The sequence below is a fragment of the Lonchura striata genome, chromosome 1, assembly GCF_050655825.1.
Source record: "Lonchura striata isolate lonStrDom1 chromosome 1, ASM5065582v1, whole genome shotgun sequence".
Taxonomy (NCBI): domain Eukaryota; kingdom Metazoa; phylum Chordata; class Aves; order Passeriformes; family Estrildidae; genus Lonchura; species Lonchura striata.
The window spans coordinates 100,409,872-100,433,497 of record NC_140703.1 but is presented as its reverse complement, the minus strand read 5'-3'; the positions used below and the strand labels follow the sequence as shown (position 1 = coordinate 100,433,497).

Here is a 23,626-nt window from a genome sequence, read left to right as displayed (position 1 = left end):
AAAACTTGCACAACACATAAGACTTCCAGACTCTCAAGAGAATTCATAAGGTTTCTGCAAGATGGAGATTTATTTCCCATTTACAAAGAACAAATGTTAATTACAAGACAAATATGACAATTAAACATACAAGCTCTCAAATTGTACAAAGATAATTTCTCCTGGTTGAAAACAGTGCTAGCTTAAGAGACCTTTGCAAAAATGCAGTGTAATCCCCTGCAGTTACAAGGGGACGTGACTGAACAGGTAAGACACTGATTCACCATTGTGTGTTCTTCGAATTGCCTCTGCCAGGATCATGGAAATGTCAATAAACTGAAAGAAAAATTGAGAAGAAAAATTTGATGGCATGCCAAGAGCAATAAACTACTCAGTTTAGAACCATATAAACAAACATTCCATCTACCTTTGTAGCTTTTATTTCTAGAAAGTAATAAAACATTAAAGCCTAGGCATTGGATATATACATAAGAACCAAGTAAGAACTCAAATTGAGTAAGAAAGCACTGACTAGGATCACTGAACATCATATTGTTGAGTACTTCTGACAAAGGGCATGTTGTCAAAAAGCCCCACTATTCTTGCCATCAGATGGCAGTGTCTGCTTCACATAAATGCAGTTTAAAGGAAGCACACCTTTTGAAGTGCTTGCCCTGTTTCAATAAATACCAAATGTTAAGCTTTTAAAAAATCCAGTAAAGCATTTAAAGCCTCAATCTCTTATGCTTTTCTCCACTGTATATTAAGGAAAACCTCCAAAAGGGAAACATGACTTTTCAGAACAATTCCATTTGTGTTTTTCAAGAAAAAATAATGTCACCTAAGATTTCTGTGGCCACCTCAACAGAATAACTAAGGCCCTACAGGAAATATTGTACAAATAATATTGATTAAAAAAAAAAAAAGAAAAATCCAGTCAATTTTACATTTGTCACTCTTTCACAATCAAGCATACTTAAGGTGTGGCAAATACCAAATATTTTGAAGTGCCCTGTTGTATTACCTGAATCCCCTAAAAACAGTTCTTTAACATGTTTTAGCAAAATGTTTTGCAAAAAATGGATTTAAGTATATTAATTTTGTCTCAAGGCACAGATTCTAGCACCAGTGAGCAGTAAAATGCAAATACCTAGTCTAAAGAAATTACATAAAAACATCACTGTACCTGTATTTTTGGGCAATGTTTCATTTTCTCTTCCTGGGGGATCGTGTTGGTTACAACAACAGCCTCAAACGATGCATTATTAATCCGAGAGAGTGCAGGACCAGAAAAGATGCCATGAGTCAGAATGGCATAAACTTTAGTAGCTCCAGCAGACATTAACCTGTAAAACACACAAAAATAGCATGCTGTGATGCATGTTTACATACAACATGGCTATAGATAAAGCTGGATACAAATCTCCAGAATAGATTTTACTTACAAAGTCCTACATACAAAATATCTACAAAATAATTCAGACATTTGTATAACCTCAAAAAGTTTGAATTGTCTCAGACAAATCCCCAACAAAAATTGTAATTAAATTAAAAAGTTCATATTTGCAGCAGTGATACTAATATACAGTGCTGCACTTTTGACCATACCAGCACAACATAAAATGAACTCCAATACAAGCCTTCTATCTTAACCAGGCAAATAATTAAGTAGGTTGGATGGCAGTATTCACAACTCCATTGTGCCTCCATTATTTTCCACTTTATTTTTATTTGCAATTCAAACAGTTCTGCTTGGAAGGAGTTTCTGAGAAAGAAGAAATGTTAATGATTAAAAGCCTAGCTTACTGCAAGGTTATGGGAAGACATGCTGCTGATCCAAGCACACAGTGAAGTGATGCATGAGGAGGAAAAAAAGTATAACTCAAAAAGCTAGAACATCTTGTGAATGAGTCAAAAATATCCTAATTTAGTTTCTAATAGCCTCAATGCCTCCAGATGCTCAGCTATGTCCTACCTGCTTCTCTAGCTTTAGTAACAGAGGCCGTGAGGAATTGCCTTTTAGCAATCAGATCATCACAAAGGCACAGGAGGAAGCATAAGAGAGAAAAAAACACAAAACCACAGAAATATAATCTCATTTTGAATGATTTAACAGAACTTAAGTTTTCCAGTTCTTTTTCAGCACTACATTTAGTACTTGCAGCCTACAAGCTGTATCCATTACAACAGAGTGAGTATGTACCAAGTGTGTGTACTTCGGTTTTCACTTAATCAAGATGATTTGATGTATCTGAAAAGATATTTCTTAGTTCATCTGCTTGATATGCATCTGGGTTGCTGAGACATAAAGAGTTCTAAGGCGTATTTTGGTGCAGGAGTCTTATTATACAAAGTACATCCCACCTAGGTTTGACTAATGAGAAGCACTAGTTCATGCCAAGAACATGACACAAGGCAGCATCACTGAAGCAAAAGCATCCTTCTTAGTGAACATTGCAGATGAATGACAGTTTTATAATATGGTCTCTAGAAATGTACTGGAGGTAAATAAAGAGTACATCTTTCAAAACAGGAAAGAAATAAAGGTTTTCTACAATAATTAATTTCCTCTATGCACAAGAGTATTAAAAATATGTTGGCTAAGCAATTTGTGATTTTGATCTTCAAGGGCATGGCCTAAAGGAATATTTTGAGGTATGATATGCAGATAGCAAACAACTACACAACATCTCTGCAAAATTTCATCAAATTTCCATGAAAATTGTAAGAAACACAAGACTATATGTGAGTTTTTTACATCCTCTATATAGGTGCAAACAGCAAGTCTGCAACTAAAAACTATAAACTCATGAGATTAACTTTACTTCAAACCACCAAGGACAATGTCTAACTCATTTGTTGCTTTCATACCATTGCCCACAGCATTTCCCTGTGAAAATTTGCATCTTGTAGCTTGGACAGGTACATGTTTCACTGGGTAAAAAACTGGTTGGATGGCTGGGACTAGAAAGTGGTAGTGAATGGAGTTATATCCAGCTGGCAGCCAGTGGCTAGTGGGGGGTTACCCTAGGGCCAAACACATTTGACACCTTTATCAGGGATCTGGACGAGCAGAGTGGGGACACCCTCAGTTAGCTTTGCAGGTAACACCAAGCTGAGTGGGAGTGTTGATCTGCCTGAGGGCAGGAAGGCTCTGCAGAGGGATCTGGACAGGCTGGATCAATGGGCTGAGGTCATTTGAGGTTCAATATGACCAAGTCCCAGGTCCTGCACTTTGGTCACAACAACCCATGAAGTGCTACAGGCTCAGGGAAGAGAGGCTGAAAAGCTGCCTGGTAGAAAAGGACCTGGGGGTGCTGAGAACCAGATGAACATGAGCCAGCCCTACTATTAACTGAAAAGATTCAGCATAAAGACACCTGGAAAACCTACTTAGCACTGCTAGAGCTTTAGTTAGGCTAGTGGTTCTAAATTCACAAGTTCCTCTTCAAGAAGTAGAACAGCTAGAAGGAATTCAGAAGGTATCACAATTGAACAGAAGTCTAGAACCCTTGTGGAAAGACTGAACAAACTTATTACTCAAGTCAAGAGGGAAATGAGAACTCTTCAACCAACTTTCAGACAGAAGACAGGAAAACTTATGCTCACCTCCCCAGATAAAAAGGACAAGTAGTTTTATGCTTAAGGTGTACAGTGAAAACTAAAATTACATTTGCATTGGACACTATGGTGAAAATACTTTACAGTGTTAAATCCAGTAAAGCTCTGTTAAAGACTGCCTAAGGAGAGTGGAAAGGCTCTGTGATGAAGTTCAAGGAGGAAATTATTTTTGACCTCTTGTTTCTGCCTTGGAACTGTATAGTGCACGAGATGGCCCAAGTCCTTTCCAAGTTATGACATTTTATTTATTCTGTGCTCTTACTAGGTACAGATCATTTATTTCTGTAAATATTTTCTCAATTTCATATTCTAAATAAGGACACAGCTGAATCACAGAACTGTGACCTATCAACTCAAGGGTCAGAATGACTTCATACTACGGAGATCAGGTTGGGTTATAGGCTTTGAGAACAATTGCAGTCATCAGCTGTGAGTGGTGAGAACACTATAGTGAGACAGATCATAGTAACACTTACTTGTCTGCTGCATGACATATTGTGCCACATGTGTCAGCCATATCATCAACAAGAATTGCTACTCTGTCTTTCACATCACCAACCAAGACCATTCTGTCCACTTCATTTGCCTTCTTTCTTTCCTTATGAATGAGAGCAAATTCCACATTCAGTCTGTCAGCAATTGAAGTAACCCTAAGTTACAGGAAGAAATGCACCATGTTTAGAGAACCACTTTAAAAGAAAAAACAGTCATACATATGTATTTGTCACAAAACAGAGTTTTTGTCTCCTGGCTTTCAAACTACCACAGCAAAAACTTTTGCAAGGAATGAGACAGGGAGAAGCAATCTTAATTCACTGCTAATTATGAACCAGAGTGTCTTAAGTTATACTCAAAAAATATTTTTTTTAAATTGAGTTGACTTTGGTTTTCTGTCATTAAGTGCCTGGCTTTGAAAACATTTCAGCTATTCACAAGGTTTTATTAAGCTGCTGCAATACCAGTCACACTAGGTAATTTAAAGTAGGGGGAAGTCAATTCTAAGCCTACGGGAATGTGCACTTTAACACTCTAACTGAAAAATAGCATTGCAGAGTTTGAAACCAAGCCAAAGGGAGAAAAAAGCAAACAAGTTAATAGTGATTAATAATTATTTTCACAGTACTTGACTAGTAATCAAGTAGCTTACTTCATTAATAATTCCCTTAGCATACATCTGCTTGACAAAGACCTTTTAAAACTCTTCAGGGTGACCTCTGGTGGCCAAACAAACTTCTAATAATAAGCTTCACTTGTTACAGACTTCTGATTGCTTTTTTTCCAGTTTGTTTAAAATAATAGAGCTCTTAGGTATAAAGAGACAGGAATAAACAATTCCATGTTTTTTCCTAAATGCTGATGCAACCTTTTAGCCTGCCTTTTTAGACTATGCCTAGAATGTTGTTTACAAGGTTACTAACATGCATGGTTAATAAAGAATAGAGTTTTGTTTCTTTACCACCTAAATATGGAAGTTTTAGTTACTTTATTTCAACAAATGGATAGGAATCAAAACCCCCAAAATTTTGGCAATTTTTTCTGGATAGTGTAATTTCATAGCAAGTCTCAATACCTCAGAGGCATTAAGATATCAATAGAATTTCCATGCCTTATTTCAGTTGCAACATCTAATAAGCTGGGGAAAAACCAAACAAGTGGTAAGAAACAAAAGACAATTCAAGCATTTTAAATGAGTGCAAGAAAATGGATTTTAAGTTAATACTTACAAATCTTAATTTTTAAGATTGTACAGATTTTTATTTTAGATTTTAAATTGATGTTCAATTTTTACATTCTATTAATTTATTAGGTTTTATTTTGAAGTTCTACATATTTTAAATGGAAAGGCCAAACAATTTTCTTTACATATTATTACTGGAGGTTAAGGAGAACCCATGAATTTATTGAAAACAACATCTACCCCTTCTTCACTAGAAACTGGTTTATTGTATTACAACAGAAAGACACTAAAATAGACTGCACTATCTATATGAAATACAGTGAGAGTGATCTTTGAAGAAATAAAACTTATTAATTTGATAATGCAAAAATATTTGTTAGGGTTAAAAATGCTGTCTTCTGACTTGAATACTAAGCAAAGATTGCATTTTGTGTTAAAAACAAAATCAACATAAAAATCAAATGCAAAAATAACAGTATCCTGGTAGGAACAAACAAATAAATTTAACTAAGTGATCTTTTAATATTTTAGAATACTTTCTATATTCTTCACATTCTTGATTAATCTAAAAAAAAACCCCCAAAAAACTAGGAGTTCCACTCAGTCTTATTTCCCTAAAAATCATTACAACATGAATGTTCACAACAGACTCAAGGACTTCAATTTAAATCCAATGATGACAGTTTTTCACACTTTTCCCCATACTACATTTCAGACATTTAAATTGCTATTGGCTTACAGGAGTCTTACTTCATTTATCTTTGTTCCCTCTGCAGCAGCAGCATGAGCAATAAAACCTGAGAATAAGCATTTTGCCTCAATGGCATGCTTTATGACCTCACCAGCCAGTCTGCTTCTGAGCTTTGGCATTGGTTTATGCTCAATCAATACCAAATTAAACAGTATGCTAAATGAGTAACATGCTGTGAATGAAGAAAGCCTCAAATTAACTAAGTTACCCTTCGCCACTCAAACTTGCATTCCCTTTTTCTAGTATTTATAATGCAATACTTGAGGTCAGCAGGTTTACATCTGGAACTCAATAATGGAAAGAAAAAAAGAAACATGAGTCAAGCAAGCTCTTACCTAAATGCCAGCAGGTACAGTGGGAATAGGCCATGTGCTTTGACAGAGAAGGGAAGCTTAGGCAGTTCCAGAGCGAAGCAGGAAGAGGTGCAGCAACTTGACTAAAGAAGCAAGCAGCAGGAAAAATCTCTTCCCTCTGGTGGAGGGATTCAGCTAATGAGGCCATATCCAGGGAGAGAGAAAAATACCTTCTTTAGAGTATAGAAAGCTCCTGAATGTTTTCAAGCATGAACAGCATTGGAAGAACTAGCTGTTCTGTTTTTACAACGCAGTTGAATTAATCAGTGATGTACCCTATATCTTGCACAATTCACAGAGGAATATAGAAGACTAGATAAACTAGATCATTAACCACTAACTATATGTAAATCTAATTGTTTTAGACTTGCATAGTACCTTTTTGCACCACCTGCATCAGGTGAGACTATGATACAGTTTCTCCACTCGGGAATGTTCTCTTTAATCCACTGCAGGACTGCAGGTTCTGCATACAGGTTATCTACTGGAATGTCAAAGAAACCCTAGTCCAAAAGAGAAAGAGTTTCATGAGTAGATGTTTGTATCTTACCTGGAATGAAGACAAAGGGAAAGAATCAAGCCCTTGCCTTTCATGAATGGCAGAACTTCATTAGTATTTTACACTGGTCTAATTCTGGTTTTGCTACTACTATCCAATTCTGCTGAAGTCAAATAAATATTAAGATCTCAAAAAAAAAAAAAAATCAACCAAGAATAGTGAAAAAGGAAACAGGTATTCTCAATTGATATAAGAATCAGAAAAGATGATCACCTTCAGGCACTCAAGTAAACTCATGCTAGCAAAAAGTTGTCAAAACATCCAGTGAATAATACTCAACTTCCATAAATTTCAACTGCTTAACATTAACAGCAGTATTTCAACATGGGGGGGACTCAAACTAAAATGGAATCTTTGTACAAGTTGTAAAAACAAGAAATCTGGATTAGACCTTTTTATTTATGTGACAGCCATCTAGCATAAGAAATTCTGATTAAATGGAGCGCCAGAACTGAAAGATATGGTGTTTTCTATAAAAAATAAGTTCTCTTAAAACAAGGTACATATGAGAATGATGAATTATGTCTGCTCTGTGTCTGAGGCAAAGGTTTTGTGATTTGTTGGATTCAGCAGTAAGCCAGATAAGGGTTGCCAGGCTCCATCTCCATTTCTTTTAAGAAAATATTACACCCTTGGCTGTAACAACAAAACTCTACCTAGGGCAACATTATAATCTCTGACAAGGCTAAGATTAAGAGAATTTTCCCCAAGCCAGTATATTTTATATTCTGGAAGCTCTTATATTAGACTTGGCAAATTCTACCAAAACTCCAATGCACAAATATTTGAAGTAACTGCAAAATCACCCCATAAAATCAAAACTGATCTCTTTCTAAAATGGAGCTTCATTCGACACAGGTAGCAAGGCTTTCTCTGAACCCTCACAGTTCTGTACATAGCCTTTCAAAATAATGACCAAAGCCACAGAGAATTGCTGTCAGCTTGTCACATTAATTCAGTAGAGCTTCTAGGACAAGAGGTAAGAACCAACAGTTACCTGGATCTGAGAAGCATGCAAGTCCATGGTGATGATGTGGTCAGCCCCTGCAACTGACAGCATGTTGGCAACAAGTTTTGCAGAGATTGGGGCACGGCTCTGAGAAATAAAGCACAAACATTTACATTTAAAAAAATATTTCTACTAGATACAATCAATAAGAAGATTAGCTATTTTTCTTGCTTTTTTCCTTTACAATATTTCAAATCTAGATACGAAAAGCTTCAGAATTTTAGTCAAACCAGCCTCTCAATATTGTTACTAGGGTTTTGAAACTCAGTAAAGCATTTAGGAAGATCTAAATCACTTTGCACAGTCTGACTAATAATGCTTCGTATTAAAGAGAAAATTTGGGATATAGTTTTTCAATTCTTCTACTTAAAATTTCAGCTAACTTCACTTCTCTACCCCACAGAAACATCAATTCTATCTTGTTCTAAGAAACATTGCAAAACCCGAAGATTGAAGGCAAAATGAACCCAGCTTTAAAACAAAGTTAGTATCAAGCATTTCTTCATAACATGGTAAATCTTGTAGCAGATCCTTGTTGGCAGGAGTATTTTACCCTGACTTTTTTTTTTTTAATTTATGTTTAATTCCTGGATGCAATTAGGAGTCTAGAACTCCCAAAAGGCTCAAGGGAGGATGAAGAAATCCTAAGTAGAAAGAATTAAAGAAGAATAAAAATCTTATTAGCAAAGTTAATGCCCATGTCAAGAGGTTTTTAAAAGCATCAAGGAGGCAGAACAAACAAAAAAAGGAAACTATGACTGGAGGATACAACATTTTTTTTTTTAGGTACTCCAAAGTTTTTTCATTTTTTTAACCTTTGTAAAAACCTGAGTTTCCCTAGACAGTTTTCTCTACACTAAAGAAAACCTCCTGCTTTCTTTTGCTAATCTTTAAATAAGACTAATAGCTGGCAATAACATTAGCATGAAGGCAGAACCGCAAGTCAGATTTTCCATCTCAATATCAAACTGCTTTCTGCTGGCACAGTATTCTCTCCTGCAACATCTCCCTGTCAAACAGCCTCATTTCTCCTCCCAGGAACTTCCTCTCCTTCCAGACCATAAACACAATTACAGAGCACCTCTGCTTTCATTCCATTGATGCTCAAGGGCATAAGTGGCAATAAGCTGAATCACTGACAATGTAGCCTGGATACTTTTCTATCTGTGTCCTATCAAGAAGCCAATATTTCCATCAAAACTGTTTCTAGTCTGGGTGGACACTGGGCATTTCTCTGTTTTAACCTGCAGATTGACAGCACACTTCCAGAATAGAAACTGAGATACCACAGTCTTATTTTATGGCCAGATCAAGTTTATCACCATTATTACTGAAATTCCTCATTTTGGAATCCATCCCTTTTGGGTGTTGTGTTTCACAGAACATCACCCCCAGTTTGTCTGTGTAAAACACACAGAAAGCAGATGCAACAGCCAGCAATTCCCTGGATCTTGGCAATTCAGATGCATGTCGCTCCAGAAGAATTCATGATCATTACTGCTCAGCACAGTTGAGAATACTGCTCTTCATTAAAGCTCAGTTCTGTAAGTTATCCAGAGCTTTCTGGATATTTCTATAATTAGTAGCAATTTTTTGTTCATGCCATTTGAATTCCTGATCACTTCAGCTCATTTTAGCACCTGACATTTTAATGCTGAACTTAAAAATACTCTCAAATCTCGGTCAACATCTAACAAAAAAAAAATATTTAGTATCTACTCTTTTCATTCTGTTGCAGTGTTCTCTTACCAGCTCTTTGCAAAGCTCTAGTTTAATGCCTCCACTAAGCTGGACCAACAGGCAAATCTGAAATGATAGGTTTGCTGTTCTGCTTGTACTATCCTATCTTTCCAGGCTAGACACTTCCCTTCATGGGAACCTCAGATAACCTGACCTCATTATTCAGAGACTTGGATGACAAAGTTTCATGGAACTCATGATTTTCCTTATAAAAGTTTGTAAGGTTCGCTTCTGATGAGAGAGGTAAGAACACAGATTCACAGTATTCATTGTTCAATTTGTTGATGTAACTTTAGATGATTTTCAGAATTATTAGTATGGAATGCAGTATTAGATTATGCACAGAAACTAAATTGTTAAAAAAATCACTTGAATTACCAGTGGCAGGGTAAATCCACAAAACTAATATACACATCATCACAAGAGTAACTGTGCAAAGGACACATAGCTGAGTAAAAGTTGTCCATTAAGATCAAAGCTCTGTTGCTTTTAAGCATCTTAGTACATTGTCTTGTTCAATATTCATCACATGCATACTGAACAAAAACAAAAACAAAAAAAAAAAAAACAAAAAAAAAAAAAAAAAAAAGAGAAGGAAATCAAAGAAAGCCCAAAGATTTATAACTGGAACTTTCACTTCCAAGAAAGCCAGTTGTGAAATGTATGGATATTGAATGTTCACTAATGCATTACACAAATTTATAATTTCAAAAATGAGATTTGCTTTGAAGCCTCAGAAATTGACAGCCATTATCTTGAATATCCAAATAATTTTTAAACTAGAATCTAGGAGTTTTCTTGTAGCAGATATTCCACAGGATTACTGTCATGGCCCAGGTGAAACACAACTGAAATCAAGAAGTGAAACTGAAAATGTTCCTAGTTATATGTAATGTAACCCAGTAAGTTTCACCCTTTAAGGCCATATTAATGGAAATGCATAGTGTTAGATTAAAAAAAAAAAAAAAGATACCTACCCAACGCTCCACGGACCCCTTCTACAAATCAAAAAAACAAAGTTACATGAGCTGTAGAACACCAAACCCATCTGTCACTGTACTTCTAACTTATCTCAAAGGCATCTCTGCAGCATCCTACATAAATATTTCCTGCCCACAGCTTGGAAGGTAGGCATAATTAGAGGCTGTATAAGTGCAGTTATAGTCAAAGCACAGAAACATCTGAGCTATTTTTAAGTTTAGCTAGCTTGTGTATCAGAAATATTCTAGTTTAGGACAGCACTTGACTGAATATAAATTAATTTACTGACTTTTTTATCATTCCCAGTAAGCCTTTGTTTTCTTTTAATCTGTTCCTCATTTAAAGATAGGTTTAGTGCTAAAATTTTCAGAGTAGACAAGATTGTTCAGACTAAGATTTTTACTACAAGGCCCTTTCCTTACATGAATAAATGAAGAGCACTTCCACTGTTCTCAGAAATCATAACTGCACCAGAGGTATGACAAATACATGGTTATTTTAGGCAGCAGGGATTCAGTCTATTTAGTTCACAATGACTTAAAGTCACTAACTTAAATTCAAACTAGAAAACAACATCCATCTACTGAAGATGACACTGCTTCAGTTCATAGTCAAGCAAACTACAGCAACGTCTTCCACCACAGAAATTCTGTGTGTGATCACAGGAAGAAAATGGCTGGCACTTTACTGACACTTCAGCACAAAGCTTGTGCACTCATGATGGGTCAAAGACCAAGTGATCTGATGCAAGCAGGAGGGAAGATGTCCCTGTCAATAAGCTGCCCAATGTTGACAGCTGTATTATAACTTATTTTGCAACACGCAGGTCAACTACCAAGGTTAATTTCCAAAGATGGCAAACATTTTCTCAATTGCAAAACAGAGAGGGGAAGAAGCCCTCACAATCAACAACAACAAAAAAAATATATGCCTACAATTGTGGAACTCAGTGAAACACAAGAACACTCTGGAAAAAAAAAATCTCAATCTCTATTAATCAAAATCACTTTTCTAGCCTATTCATTTTCAGATGGCATTTCTGAAATACTCCTGGATGTCATGTTCTGTGCCATCACACTGGGGTGGTGGGTTAAAATGTCTCTGGAAGTCTGCCACGTGAAGTTTGGATACCCTTGACACAACATGCATGGAAATGCTTGGAAATTTTGGAATATACTCATCCTTCTCCCACACTGCGAACTTAAGAGGATGGTACAGCAGAACTTCCCAAACATGAAATGGGAAATCAAAACATAGTGAGATGCTCTCCCTTCTTTTCAACAAAAGGCTTACTGTTATCCTTTCAAGGTCTTTTCATATAAAGTATTTCAGCCCTTGTGATCAAGGGAAAGCATCATCCACTACAAAACACAGCAAATATGAAGTACCAAGAGAATTAGGCAAAGAATAGAGCCTTACTTTTTAATTACTGAATTCCATTTTTGGAAGTATGACAAGTAGACCTTCACTGTAGTAGTATGGTATTACAGAGCCTGCACTTAAATAATTAATATACCAGAAAATAAGGGTTTTTTTAGTTTTGTTCTTATATATCACAGGCTATTACATATTTTGTAATAATTGCTATTATTTTTAGCTTCTCCATTACTTCATTCCTGTTAGGTTTTTAATCTAAAAGAATAAAAAGGTCAACAGAAGGCTTGCAGAATGGTTTGCTTGATGCCCAAAGTGAAAAAGAGGGGGCAGTCCATTTACAGGAAGTAAAGGAGAGAGTCAATCTCCGAAAAATACAACCATTGCAATCCAACCTTTAAAGCTAAATTCACATTTCTTATTAGTTCTGTTCAAGTGAGCTTACTTTAAGTGTACCATGCATATAATCTATCAAAGGAGATTTTTGTATATATAGTAGAGACAAAGTCTAGTTTTATTTTTTTTTAAATTAGTCTCACTTCCCACAGAGGGTTAGTTACTGTGTTACCAACTTGGCTGAACTGATATATTCATCAGTTATGACAGATCAAATTCTGGAAAAGGGCAATAAAATCAATAGAGCATTTATGGGGCTTCCATACAATTTTTTGTCTTCATAAATCAAAACAATTATTACAGAAAGATTTTTTTTTTAATCTGTCTGGCAGCATAAAATAATGTTTTTGTTAATTTCTGTTCTGTATTGTGTATTTTATCAGTTCATTCCATTTTGCTCTGTTTAACCATCTAAGATAAAACCTACCTACATAATTGTTACAGCATTTTGAATTTAGTATTTAATTCCATGCAATTAAAATGCTTTACAAGGTGTTCTCTCCACATTAATAGGGATTAAAAAAACCCAAAAAATTTGAAAAAGCAGGATCAACAATCCAATAAAATGCAGTTTTCTAGCAAAGTACTCTGCAATAGACCACATACACAGAATATACCTACTTTTGCAAACTGAAGGCATGTCAATTATCAAAACACAAGAAAAAAAAATTCTCATTTCATTCCTTGTGGATAAAATAGAGTATTTTATCAAGAGAAAAGGATGACAGAGGGGGTAATCTTTCAAATCACTTAAATGTATATGAAAATTGTTAATCTCCGAAAGTTTCAAGTGAGCAAACTGAACAGAAGCCTTCCAAAATGACACAATTCTTACCTACCTTGTCTTTCTTATCTTGCCTGGCATAGGGAAAACATGGAATTACAGCAGTCACTCTGGAGGACGATGCAATCTTGCAAGCATTGATCATGATGAGTAGTTCCATTAAGTTGTCATTTATTTCTCCACAGCCACTCTGGATAATATACACATCTTCCCCTCTCACACTTTCACCAATCTCTACACTGAAAGAGCAGGAGATGATAATTTCAACACTTAAATGATTGGAAAAGCATTACTAAAAATAATAATTAAAAAATCCAGTTATGTTTTAACAAACTACCATAGGTTTTCTGTAAACTTCCCATTTAGAGGAGGATTATTTTTGCAGTGATTTCCCTAAAAGCCTCCTTGACAATTTCAATATAAGCCAGTATGGTGTTGATCAGGTCAGCAGCAATCAACAGCTGTAAAATCTACACCATGATGTTCAAGTAAAGCATTTTTAAAATACAAAAATCTTTCAGAAAAGCTAAGAAGGCTGCTAATCTACAGCTTATCATGCTTCAAGTCTCATGTTATGTCAGTCGTTCTCTTTGCTCTGACTGTGCTTACATGCTTTGGTTCTGTATGTGAGTATCTAAGTTTTTTTGTTCTACAGATTTCAAGACAAATGCTGGGATCAATCACTGCTCACACCACAGAATTCAAAAACTAAATTGAACTTAAAAACAAATAGGAAAAATAAAACAGTTGAATGCATAATTCCTTCTCAATTCTAGATCCAACAAAAAACATCTACTGCTGAATCACACTAACTTTTCACATGTTACTCCAAAACTTACATATAAATATAACAGAAAAACCTTAGTTTTTTCCTAAATCCATGTACAATGTATACAAAACATACAGACTTCCTAAATGATTAAGTGATCAGACCTTGCAAATCCATGCTCTACTATGTTAGTCTCAGTTATTAAATGGTAGAATATATTGAGCCCTTATTTAAAAGGTTCTATCTTTACCCAAGACACAAATAAGCAGAAGTTTCTGACTGGAAATCATGCAAATGGCCCAGATGTGGGTAGAATGGGTTCTTCAGTGCTGAGGCTTGCTCAAGTCAAACACAGTCCTAACAAGTTTTGTTTATCAGCTCTCAGAGTGCTATATAAGACTCCTGAGCTTTCAGCAGAAAGGAATTTACTGCTTTTAAACATCTTAATGATTAGTATACATTTGACTTTTCACTATCAAGATAGGTGAGTACATGCTCTCAGCTCTCCTATTTGAGTTCTCCGCAGCCCCAAACCATCTATAGAAAGATCCTATATTAATTTTTCTCCTTAACTGAATAAATTTTTTTTGCCTAAGAATGCTACTAGCAGGATTTTTTTAAGGTCAAAAGAAAGCAAATCATCAAACATCAGGTCTCTGGAAGGACAGAGGTGGTCAGGGACAGCATCATCTGCATGTATGTCAGGAAACCTTTCAGAGGCTTTCATCATTCCACAAAGACACAATTTTTTAGTCACGAAATTGTTACTTCCCTCTCTAAGTCTTTGATTAATTGAATGAGGCCATTCAAGAAATACTGTTTTGATTGAAATATTTTCTTGTTTCCCTTTTTGAAGCTGGACAAGTTTTGGCCAACATAACATTTTTTCAGCAAGATACTAAGCGCGATACATGATTGGAAAAAAATAGCCAGGCTTAAGTAGGAGCCTTCCTGAACACGAACCCAGCTCCATGTGAAAAATCTACTCACAAGCTTACAGATGTGGCTACAATCATTATTATGGCTTTGTGGTTATTGTTAGGGCTTTAAAAAAATTCTAATTGCACCCTGACTCAGCAGTTACACAGACCTGCTTTATAATAAGCATTATCTCACACCACACCTTTGGAATATGCCCAAAGAAAAATTATTTTATCACTTAGGGAAAAAAAAAAACCACAACTAATTTAAAAGTCTAACATTACTAGGAAAAAAATTGGCTGAGTGACAGAAGTACATGATCCTGATGTTCACTATATACTGAAAGAACACTTGGAGTTGTTTCACTCTTTCTAAAAACTGTCACTTCTGTGCACATCATTAAAAAAATAACAGTTTTCAGAAAGTCAAGGAATATACTTTCAGATAAATACAGGTCTGGTTAATACAGTGTACCTGAAGTGATGATTTTTCCATTATCATTAATTGTATTTTTTTCTTATGATCTTGGGCTACCAATAAACATCAACTTGTAAATAACTTAGAAAACAAACATGCTACTTCTTTCTCTCTTAGTGCATTTGAAAAAGACGTGTAGCTATGTTTTTAAGGCTAGAATGACATACTTACTTGTCACATAGAAATGTGAGTAGTCACATTTCCCAGCCAACAAGACAGCTGTGCAATAGATCAATATCTGTTATTATCTACCATCTCAAAGATTGGTGTTAAGAGGTATTGTGTGGACTCAACCAAGAGATACACACAGAGCTGCCTATTTCACCTTCCCCAAGCCAGAGAGTAAAAGATAACCAGTTATTGTGTTGCAAGTGTTCCATCAGATACAGCCTGTACTAACCATGCTGGTGGGGGTTTGGGTAGTGTTTTGAGAATTGGTAGTTAGGGCTTGTTTTGGTTTGTGTTTTTTTGCCCCATCTCTTTTTTTTTCATATTCAGTCAACCAATAAAAGACTATAAAACTATAGAATCTGGTGTTTGAATCAGGTATTTCAAATATCTATTAGACAATACTAAGCTAACTGCAGTCAAACTCTGTGACAGTTATCTTATTAACATACTACTAAATTCCCCCATCTATATCATGACCTTATTAACTGTTATGAGGTTATTTAAACAATTTCACATAGGACACAGAGGAAGGACACAAAAACAAGCTCTTGCCTCAAGATTACAAGCTCTGTTTGTTTTATGCAATTTAATCAAATTCAGCTATTTGGTAACAGTTTAAATAAATTTCTCTTCAAGAAGAGTCAACAGAACCTGTACATTAAAAGCCCTGACACCACACAATTGTGTTTAAAAAGGAAATTTACAAAAATCAATAGGCCACAAAAGTAATTAACTCTGAGCCAGTTGCTTGGCATCCAGAAGCACAAGGCTCTAGCTGGGAAAGATACACATATGACAGGACATGATGAATACCCAGTTTAAGTGTTGGTATCTGCCTTCAACTTGCAAAGCCTGATTTGCGAATTCAATTTAATAAGTAGAAACTTGAACAGACTAATAACCATGAATTAAGGATACAGCATAAAACCCAGTTAGGTTACAAACTTATTTCAGTGGCTGAAGCATCCATTAAGCAAAAATCAGAATCAGGAGTAATTGCAGACTGAGATCCTTTTGAGCTAGATTTATATTGCAGTCTCAACTGAACTTAATGATGGGAACTATAAATTTGCATGTCCTAACTAAAAACCAAGCACTTGTGGGGAAACTGGGGATTAGATATTTAGAGCCAGACTGCAAAGGTAAATCATGTAAATACATAACAAGGATGTTCAAATCATACACTTGCAAGGGCTCTGGTTTTTTTTAATAATTAAGTTTCTAGCCATGCTTATAAAAAGTAAGATTTCTCAAGCAAATTAGATGCTAATAAACTAGATGTGTACTTCAGGCCCTTCCAACACCCAGGGAAGAGGCCAAAAATGAAGGTCTAGAGTCCTCATATGGCATGCAAATGGATCGATATCTCAAAAGTGATGAAACAAATCCACATGCTGAGTTTGCAACTCATTGAAACCCAGCCAATGGCAAGCACTGAGCACAGGGTGTGTTTGACCTCTTACCTTTGGGAACACATTTCCCAGAGTAAAGTCTTTCAACCCAAGAGTTTTAACTTACTGGGCAAATATTTCATCTGGTGTAATGTCACACAGCAAAGTGGGTACCAGCAAAACCCAAAACAACAAAGAAATAATAAAAATGCCAGAGCTGGTTTTAAGGCTATAGGGATCCCATATCTCCTGGCACTCACGGTGTCCCCTCAACTCTAGGCTTTTCCACTTTGACTAACAGTTCCCCTGCTATATCTCCATTAACAACTGCCCAGTTCTAATGCAGAGCACTGGTATGGTAAACACCAGAAGATAGGAATTATCTTGTTACCCTCCTCTCTGGCACACAGCCTGCCACCACAAGAGGAAAACCCTTTTTCTTGAGCAAGTTCTGGGTTTAACAACATGCAGTCCAAAAAACTACCCTCAAAAAATTGGAAACAAACATCTAACAAGCCTGAACATGTGCAAAAACTCTTCAAAGTCTCAGTACCAAACTCTGCACTTTAGGACACCTGGACTGTCATCTACTATCTGCACATATCGAGGGTTTTTATTTGGCTTGCCTTTATTTTTCTTGGGGGGGGGGGGGGCGGGTGGGGAAGGTGGTGTGGGTTTTTTTGTTGTTGTTGTTTTTTGAGTTTTTTTTGGAGGGGGATGTTTTTTTAATTTCAAATATTTAGCATCCACACAAAGTTAAAAGTGTACTATATTTGGCAAGGTCAAATAAGTAGAATTCTCAAACCAAAATCTCTAAAGGATTTAGGTCCTTTTCCAATTCAGAGAAATGAACAGTGCAATAAATGGCCATATTTGCTGTGTCTTCAATTCCCTATACAAAAAAACCCACTGATGTGTAGGCTTTAACACCTACAGTGCACAGTCCAGAAACAATTTTTACCTTCTTTAACCAAGCTGGTAAAATCTATTTCTCCAGCCTCCTCTTGCTCATGACAATGTAAGCAAGCTGGGATAGAAGGAAACAGCTGCCCTCACTGAGAGAGGCAGACCACAACCAGCCCAGCTGGGCACTATGAAGAAACATTTCACATCCCCGTGTGTCCCTAATCCCCACTGTTTTTGGCCATTCTAACACCAGTTTGTGATCTCAGCTTGCTCATTCCATGGTTAGGGATCTGCAAACACCAAACCATCTACTCAGTGAGGGTGATACAGCTCATGGATCCACACCAGCTGAACCCAAAGGAACCAGGTTACATGAAATGCAGTAAGGTCATGTCCCATCTGACACAACTGCAGTACAAGGATGCTGATGGGGAGATAAGAAGGAAGTCTTAAAGCCAAGTGACAAATTCTAAGTCCCTAGGATGTAAGTTTCCAGGTTTGCTCTTTATTTCTTTCAGTTACTTTCTTCATGAAACAAAGTGATTTCATTTTGCCACTTCGTGTAAAATATAGACTCAAACCCATCCTGGTTTCTCCAGGGAAACATCAGCTACTTTTTCCTAATTTCCAAGATCAAATATCAGCCCACGACATCCAGTTTAATTTATTCACAAAAAATGGCTCTTGTATCAACAGCACAGCTTTTCCCATACCACAGACAATGTCCCTTTGTAGTCTTTCCATATTTCCTCCTATAAAAGCTAAATGACATTCACTTTAATTTGATGTTTCTGAAACAGTCCAGCTTCAGTAGCTGAATAAGGCTGAGGTTAGGAAGACTTCAAATTCGTATGTGCCAGACAGGACTTCAATTCCCTTCCTCTTGGATCATTTCAGCCAGTGAATCTGACAGCAAGAAGCCAAGAACCTCACAGGAATGGGTGACTAATAGCACTAACATCTCTCACCAGGAAAAATGTGTGCAAAAGAATGCCATCTGTGAGTAGTTTCTCCATTTTGAGAATAATAAGTAATCAAGGGTAGAGTTAAAATAAATGATCTTCAGAGAAGGAAGAATACCTTGTAAGAAAATAAAACTATTTACAAAGTAATAAATTTAATAATATTTTTTCAACTGACTCCCCAAAAATGTCTGCACTGGGGTTTAATTGTACAGCAACTCTAATTATATGCCACCTCAGTGTATTGGAAGACAATTTTGCAAAAAGCTTCAGAGTGTTTAATATCTGTATGCATCTGTTACATGTCAGTCTAAAAGTTTCATGATGCTGAGGCTACAACAGCCATCCCTGTTTAAGGACTCCCATTCCTTTCTTCTTCCTCCAGCCTCAAAACTGCTGATGATAGTTGGCTTGTGGGGTTTGAAGAAGATAAACTGACTAAGCCCCCACTGCAGTCCTTATCATTTTGCCAGATAAATAAGGTGGTGCCACCCAAGTTCCTACCATGACACTGTGGCTAGCACTTAACTGACACACAAGCTATGCAGACTAACAGAGTTATTGTCCACAACCACAGTTTATTGAGGAGCTCTGGTGCTGCATTTGGCAGGGTTGCCTGACTTCAGTAGCCAGCTAAAGAAAAACATTTCCATACAGTTCAAAGGGAAGGAGGAAAAAAATGGGCGGTAATTGAGTCTGCCAGCAATTTCTCCCACTTTCTCAGCACAGACATTACATTTACCAGCTACAGAACCAGAAACAATATTGATTACCTAACTCAGAAGAGGACCGTGATACTATTACTAGGTACACCAGTCTCTGTACAGATAAAAAAAGAGAAGCCTTTCCCATTTTAAATGTTCTGGAGCTGTAAACATACAGGCACTGGCTATTCAACCACAGTGCTTGTCAGTGGTGGGCCTAATCCTGGCTAACCTCAGCATCAGTTTCTCAAACCCACTTGCAGCTGCTGAGAACTGGGACTTAAACCTAAAGCCTGTTTTACTTGAAATATAATGCAAACTATTTAATAACTCTTCCCTTCACTCTATTCTGCAAGCCAGACTAATTACAACTCTCAAGTGAAAGGCTTCCAGCTAGGACCTTGTGCAAGGATTTAAGCCTGGGGCTGCACACAGTTGTCAATTTACACATAATTTATATTTAAGATAATGCAGCAAATAGCAAAACAGAGTTTTGAACAAAAGGTAAATCTCTGCAGCTTGCTAACTTAAGAGTTCTGACAAAACAAGAGTCTGACCCTCAGGGCCCAGGCTTATCTGTTTGCATGGGGGATTTTGCTGCTGGAAGGTTTAAGGTTCTTTGAGCTTTTTAACTATCAGGTTTTAGTATTCTGCAATACTGCAAGTGTATTTCATAATGCCAATACACTTGTTTATAAATTTAAAATTGGAAGAATTTTTTTTTTTTAAACGTACTGTGCTGGAGTCACTGTATATAGGAAGAAGTCATTTTTTGCTTGCATACACACACAATTTAACAGTATAGAAAGACTGAAAATCCAGAGGCCTCAGGAAAGAACCCCTCTGCATAAGTATCAACTTTACCTGTAGTTTAATTTCAAATACATTGTTGAGGAATTCTCTTGCTATTATTGCTGGAGATTTTTTATGAAGAACATTAGTCTACAAGACTAGAAAGTCAAAATCCTGAAGTAAGTTGCTAAGAATATTGAAAAAATTACTTGAAATGCTATATAGTGGATACAACTGTACTTGCTGAAGGGGAAACAAGAAATTCAGATTAGACTCTCAAAAGAAGGAAGTTGTAAAACAGATAAAATCCAAACAATTAAAGGTTTAAAATATTACACCATTTTAGTTTAGGGAATAAAATAAATAAAAAAAGATAATGTCAGCCTTGCAACAGAAGCAATCAGAAATAATAATTCTAAAAAATACATTCTGCATATGTGTACATCGCTACTTGCCTAAAATAATAAACTGGCACTACTAGATTAGCCAAACCACGGACACACAGCAGTCCCAACTACCTTCTTTATAATGGTAGAGAGAAGATTCCATACCTGAAAAAATAGAATATTCCATGCCTGGAAAAATAGGTGTATCCTGAAGCCCAGAATTTAATTAACTATCTTATAAAATAAATATGCAAATCTTGGACATCAATTTCTACCTTGGATGAAGTCTAAATCAATTTAGTTCTGCTGTTTGCTATGTTTCAAGCACACATTAAGATAAGTGTCTCTGGAGAAGAAACATAAAAAAAAAAAATTAGACAAGTTAGTGAGGAAGTCATGCAACCAAATACACAAGTTAAGTTTTATCATGCAGAAAGGAGATCAAAGAGCAATAAAGTGAGTATGGGGCTGGAAAGAATTGAAAGAAGATTTAAGCTTTCATTTAATCAGGAATGAATAGAAGAGTTAGAGTGTGCAAACATTAGATTGCATAAACACCAATGGAAGAGGGTTTATAGTAATGCCAGTGAGCATAACTAGAACAAGAGCAACTGCACTGAGAATGCAAAAATGTAGACAGAAAAGGACAAGCTTTGTGAGAGCAATTTTAGAACACATCACATTAATCTTTCAAAGGAAGATATCAAAACATGCTTTTTCAGGAGATTCAGAACAAGAGCAGATAAAAACAAACACACAAGAATCTCAGAGACTAGCCAGCTATTTACAGCAGGAACTTGTGTTTCAGAATCAGCTGGCAGCCTAGACTCACATACCTATACAGAGAAGCAGATGCAGTCTTACCAGCTCATGGAATGAACATACCACTGTCACCTCATTTTAAAATTCTTCATTAAAACTGGGAAAATTAAATAGGTGGGTCATAAAGCTAAGATGACACACTAGTAAAGAGCGGTAATATTGATAGAAAAAGCATTGGCAAGCACATTCCCAGACTCCAGGTGAGCAAGCTGTCCTCATGATTTCACACAGGATTTTTTGCACCGTTACCAGTTACTTCCTGCGTTTGGCTAGGAAACTGGTGTGACTGCACTATCAGGAGTAAGCCAAGGCCATCACAACAACTTGTATCACTCTCATGCATGGCCGTCAGTCTTGGACTAGGGAGAGGAGCCCTACATGAGCTGTAATGGATCCACCACACACACACCTGGCTGCTAATGCAAAATAAAGACCAGTTGCAACAAATTCCGCAAGTGCAGTTTGACTTAGACCCTTTTTAAAATCTGATCCTGTTCTTATATCTGCCTGTATGCAGACCTACTTACAAAACCGCATGGCATACTGTAGTTTGTAAGACTATTTTTTTTACCCTTAGGTAGCCAAAGGTGATTAACCGCGCAGTTAATTATCTGCGAGCGGCGGGATGCACCTGCCGTCGCAGACGGGCTGCCTGTGCAAACACCATTCCCAGCGCACCGGAGGGAGGATGCTCTACACCCGCCAGAGCCGTGCCAGCCCTCCTCCGGCCAAGGAGCTGCCGAGCTGGGCCAGCACAAGCCGGCAGGGACACACGCTCCGTAGGCGGGGGAAGGGAGCGGGCACGACCAGGAACGAGCGCCGGGCAGGACACACCGCGCCACACCGAGCCGTCCGTACGCGGGTCGCCAGCGGCTGAGCCGCCCCGGCAGGACCCGCGCTGCCCCCCGAGCGGGACCCGAGACGGGCGGGGCGCGGGGACGGGACGCGCGGCGAGCGGGGCAGACGCACGCACCTGGTCTCCTGGTTGCTGAACTTCTTGGTGACCACCTTGCCCAGCTCCAGCCCGAGCCGGTCCGCCACCCGCTGGGACAGGTCGTGGTGGGAGCTGCCGCTGAAGAGCACGATGTTCGGCATGGCGGGGCGAGCGCGGCGGGCGAGGTCGGGGCTGCGGCGAGCGCGGCGGGGGAGCGCGGGGAGCGCGGTGCGGGGTCAAATAGCGGCGGAGCGGGCCCGCCCCGCCGGCAGGAGCGGGAGGGGCCGGGGCGGGGCGAGCCGGGGCGCCGCGGGGCTCAGGTGCGGCCCTTCGCGGCCTCGGGGCGGCGGCCGGGGGGATGGCTGCCGCCGCTTTCTCCGCCGCCCCGTGCCGAGCCCGGTGCGGTCCGTGCCCCCGGGCGCCTCTGGAGCAGCGCTCGGCCCGGCCGCTCCTCGGGCGGGCTCTGCCCGCGCCTCCTCCGCACCCGGAGAGAGGCACCAAAGGAAGATCCTCACGGGCGCTCGGCTGCCTGGGGGATGTGTACTTCAGGTGACGCCGGCACCTGAAAAAAGCCGAATACAGCTATAGCTTGGTTGTTGTGGGGTTAGATAGGTGTCTTACTAATTTTACTTATAGCAGAGCTGTCCTTAAATAACCCGTGACAGATTCTGTGTAAACGCTACGCGTTTTCCATTAGCTTGGTTTTGTCGATTGTTGCTTAGAAATAGGCTTATATGCAAAGTGCTATCTGCAAATTGACTAAGACAATAAAGGTCTTTGCTTTCAGGTAGAGCTGTTTTAACTTGTATGTATGCAAATAAATAGATTGCATTGGGTAGGTGACTTTAGAACTACCTCAGTTGTCCTCCCTTAGGAATTTTCTTCAAAGAGCAGGTTCTTGAACACGTGGTTATTTATGTTCTGTTCCTAGGATAATTCATGACCAAATAAACTCCATTCTTGATAAGTAAATTTTTCAACTGAACCTGAAGTCCAGTAAGGAACTTCCTAAAAAAAAACCACCAAAAAACAAACAACATCAAGAAGAAAGACAAAACCAAAACAAACAAACAAAACCCAAAAATTAAAAAAACAAAACAAAACAAAACAAACAAACAAAAGCCCCCAAGCTAAATTGAATGTTTTGGGTTGGGGAGTTGGGGATT

General features: G+C 37.8%; 1 protein-coding gene across 2 annotated transcripts; it reads right to left on the bottom strand.

Moving 5' to 3' along the window:
• Nucleotides 1-51: 51 nt before the first annotated feature.
• PRPS2 (phosphoribosyl pyrophosphate synthetase 2) lies at nucleotides 52-22,847 on the bottom strand. 2 transcript variants are annotated; one of them, XM_021535546.4, is made up of 8 exons: nucleotides 22,500-22,847; nucleotides 13,281-13,464; nucleotides 10,668-10,688; nucleotides 7,939-8,037; nucleotides 6,761-6,885; nucleotides 4,077-4,250; nucleotides 1,166-1,325; nucleotides 52-315 (listed from the first exon to the last, which is right to left on the bottom strand). In XM_021535546.4, the coding sequence occupies exons 1-8, from the start codon at nucleotides 22,619-22,621 to the stop codon at nucleotides 223-225; spliced, it is 978 nt and encodes a 325-aa protein (XP_021391221.1). In that variant the 5' UTR covers nucleotides 22,622-22,847; the 3' UTR covers nucleotides 52-222. The 2 variants fall into 2 exon arrangements, with proteins under 2 accessions (XP_021391221.1, XP_021391222.1); XM_021535547.4 differs by lacking the exon at nucleotides 10,668-10,688 and having other exon boundaries at nucleotides 22,500-22,693.
• Between the last annotated feature and the right edge of the window lie 779 nt (nucleotides 22,848-23,626).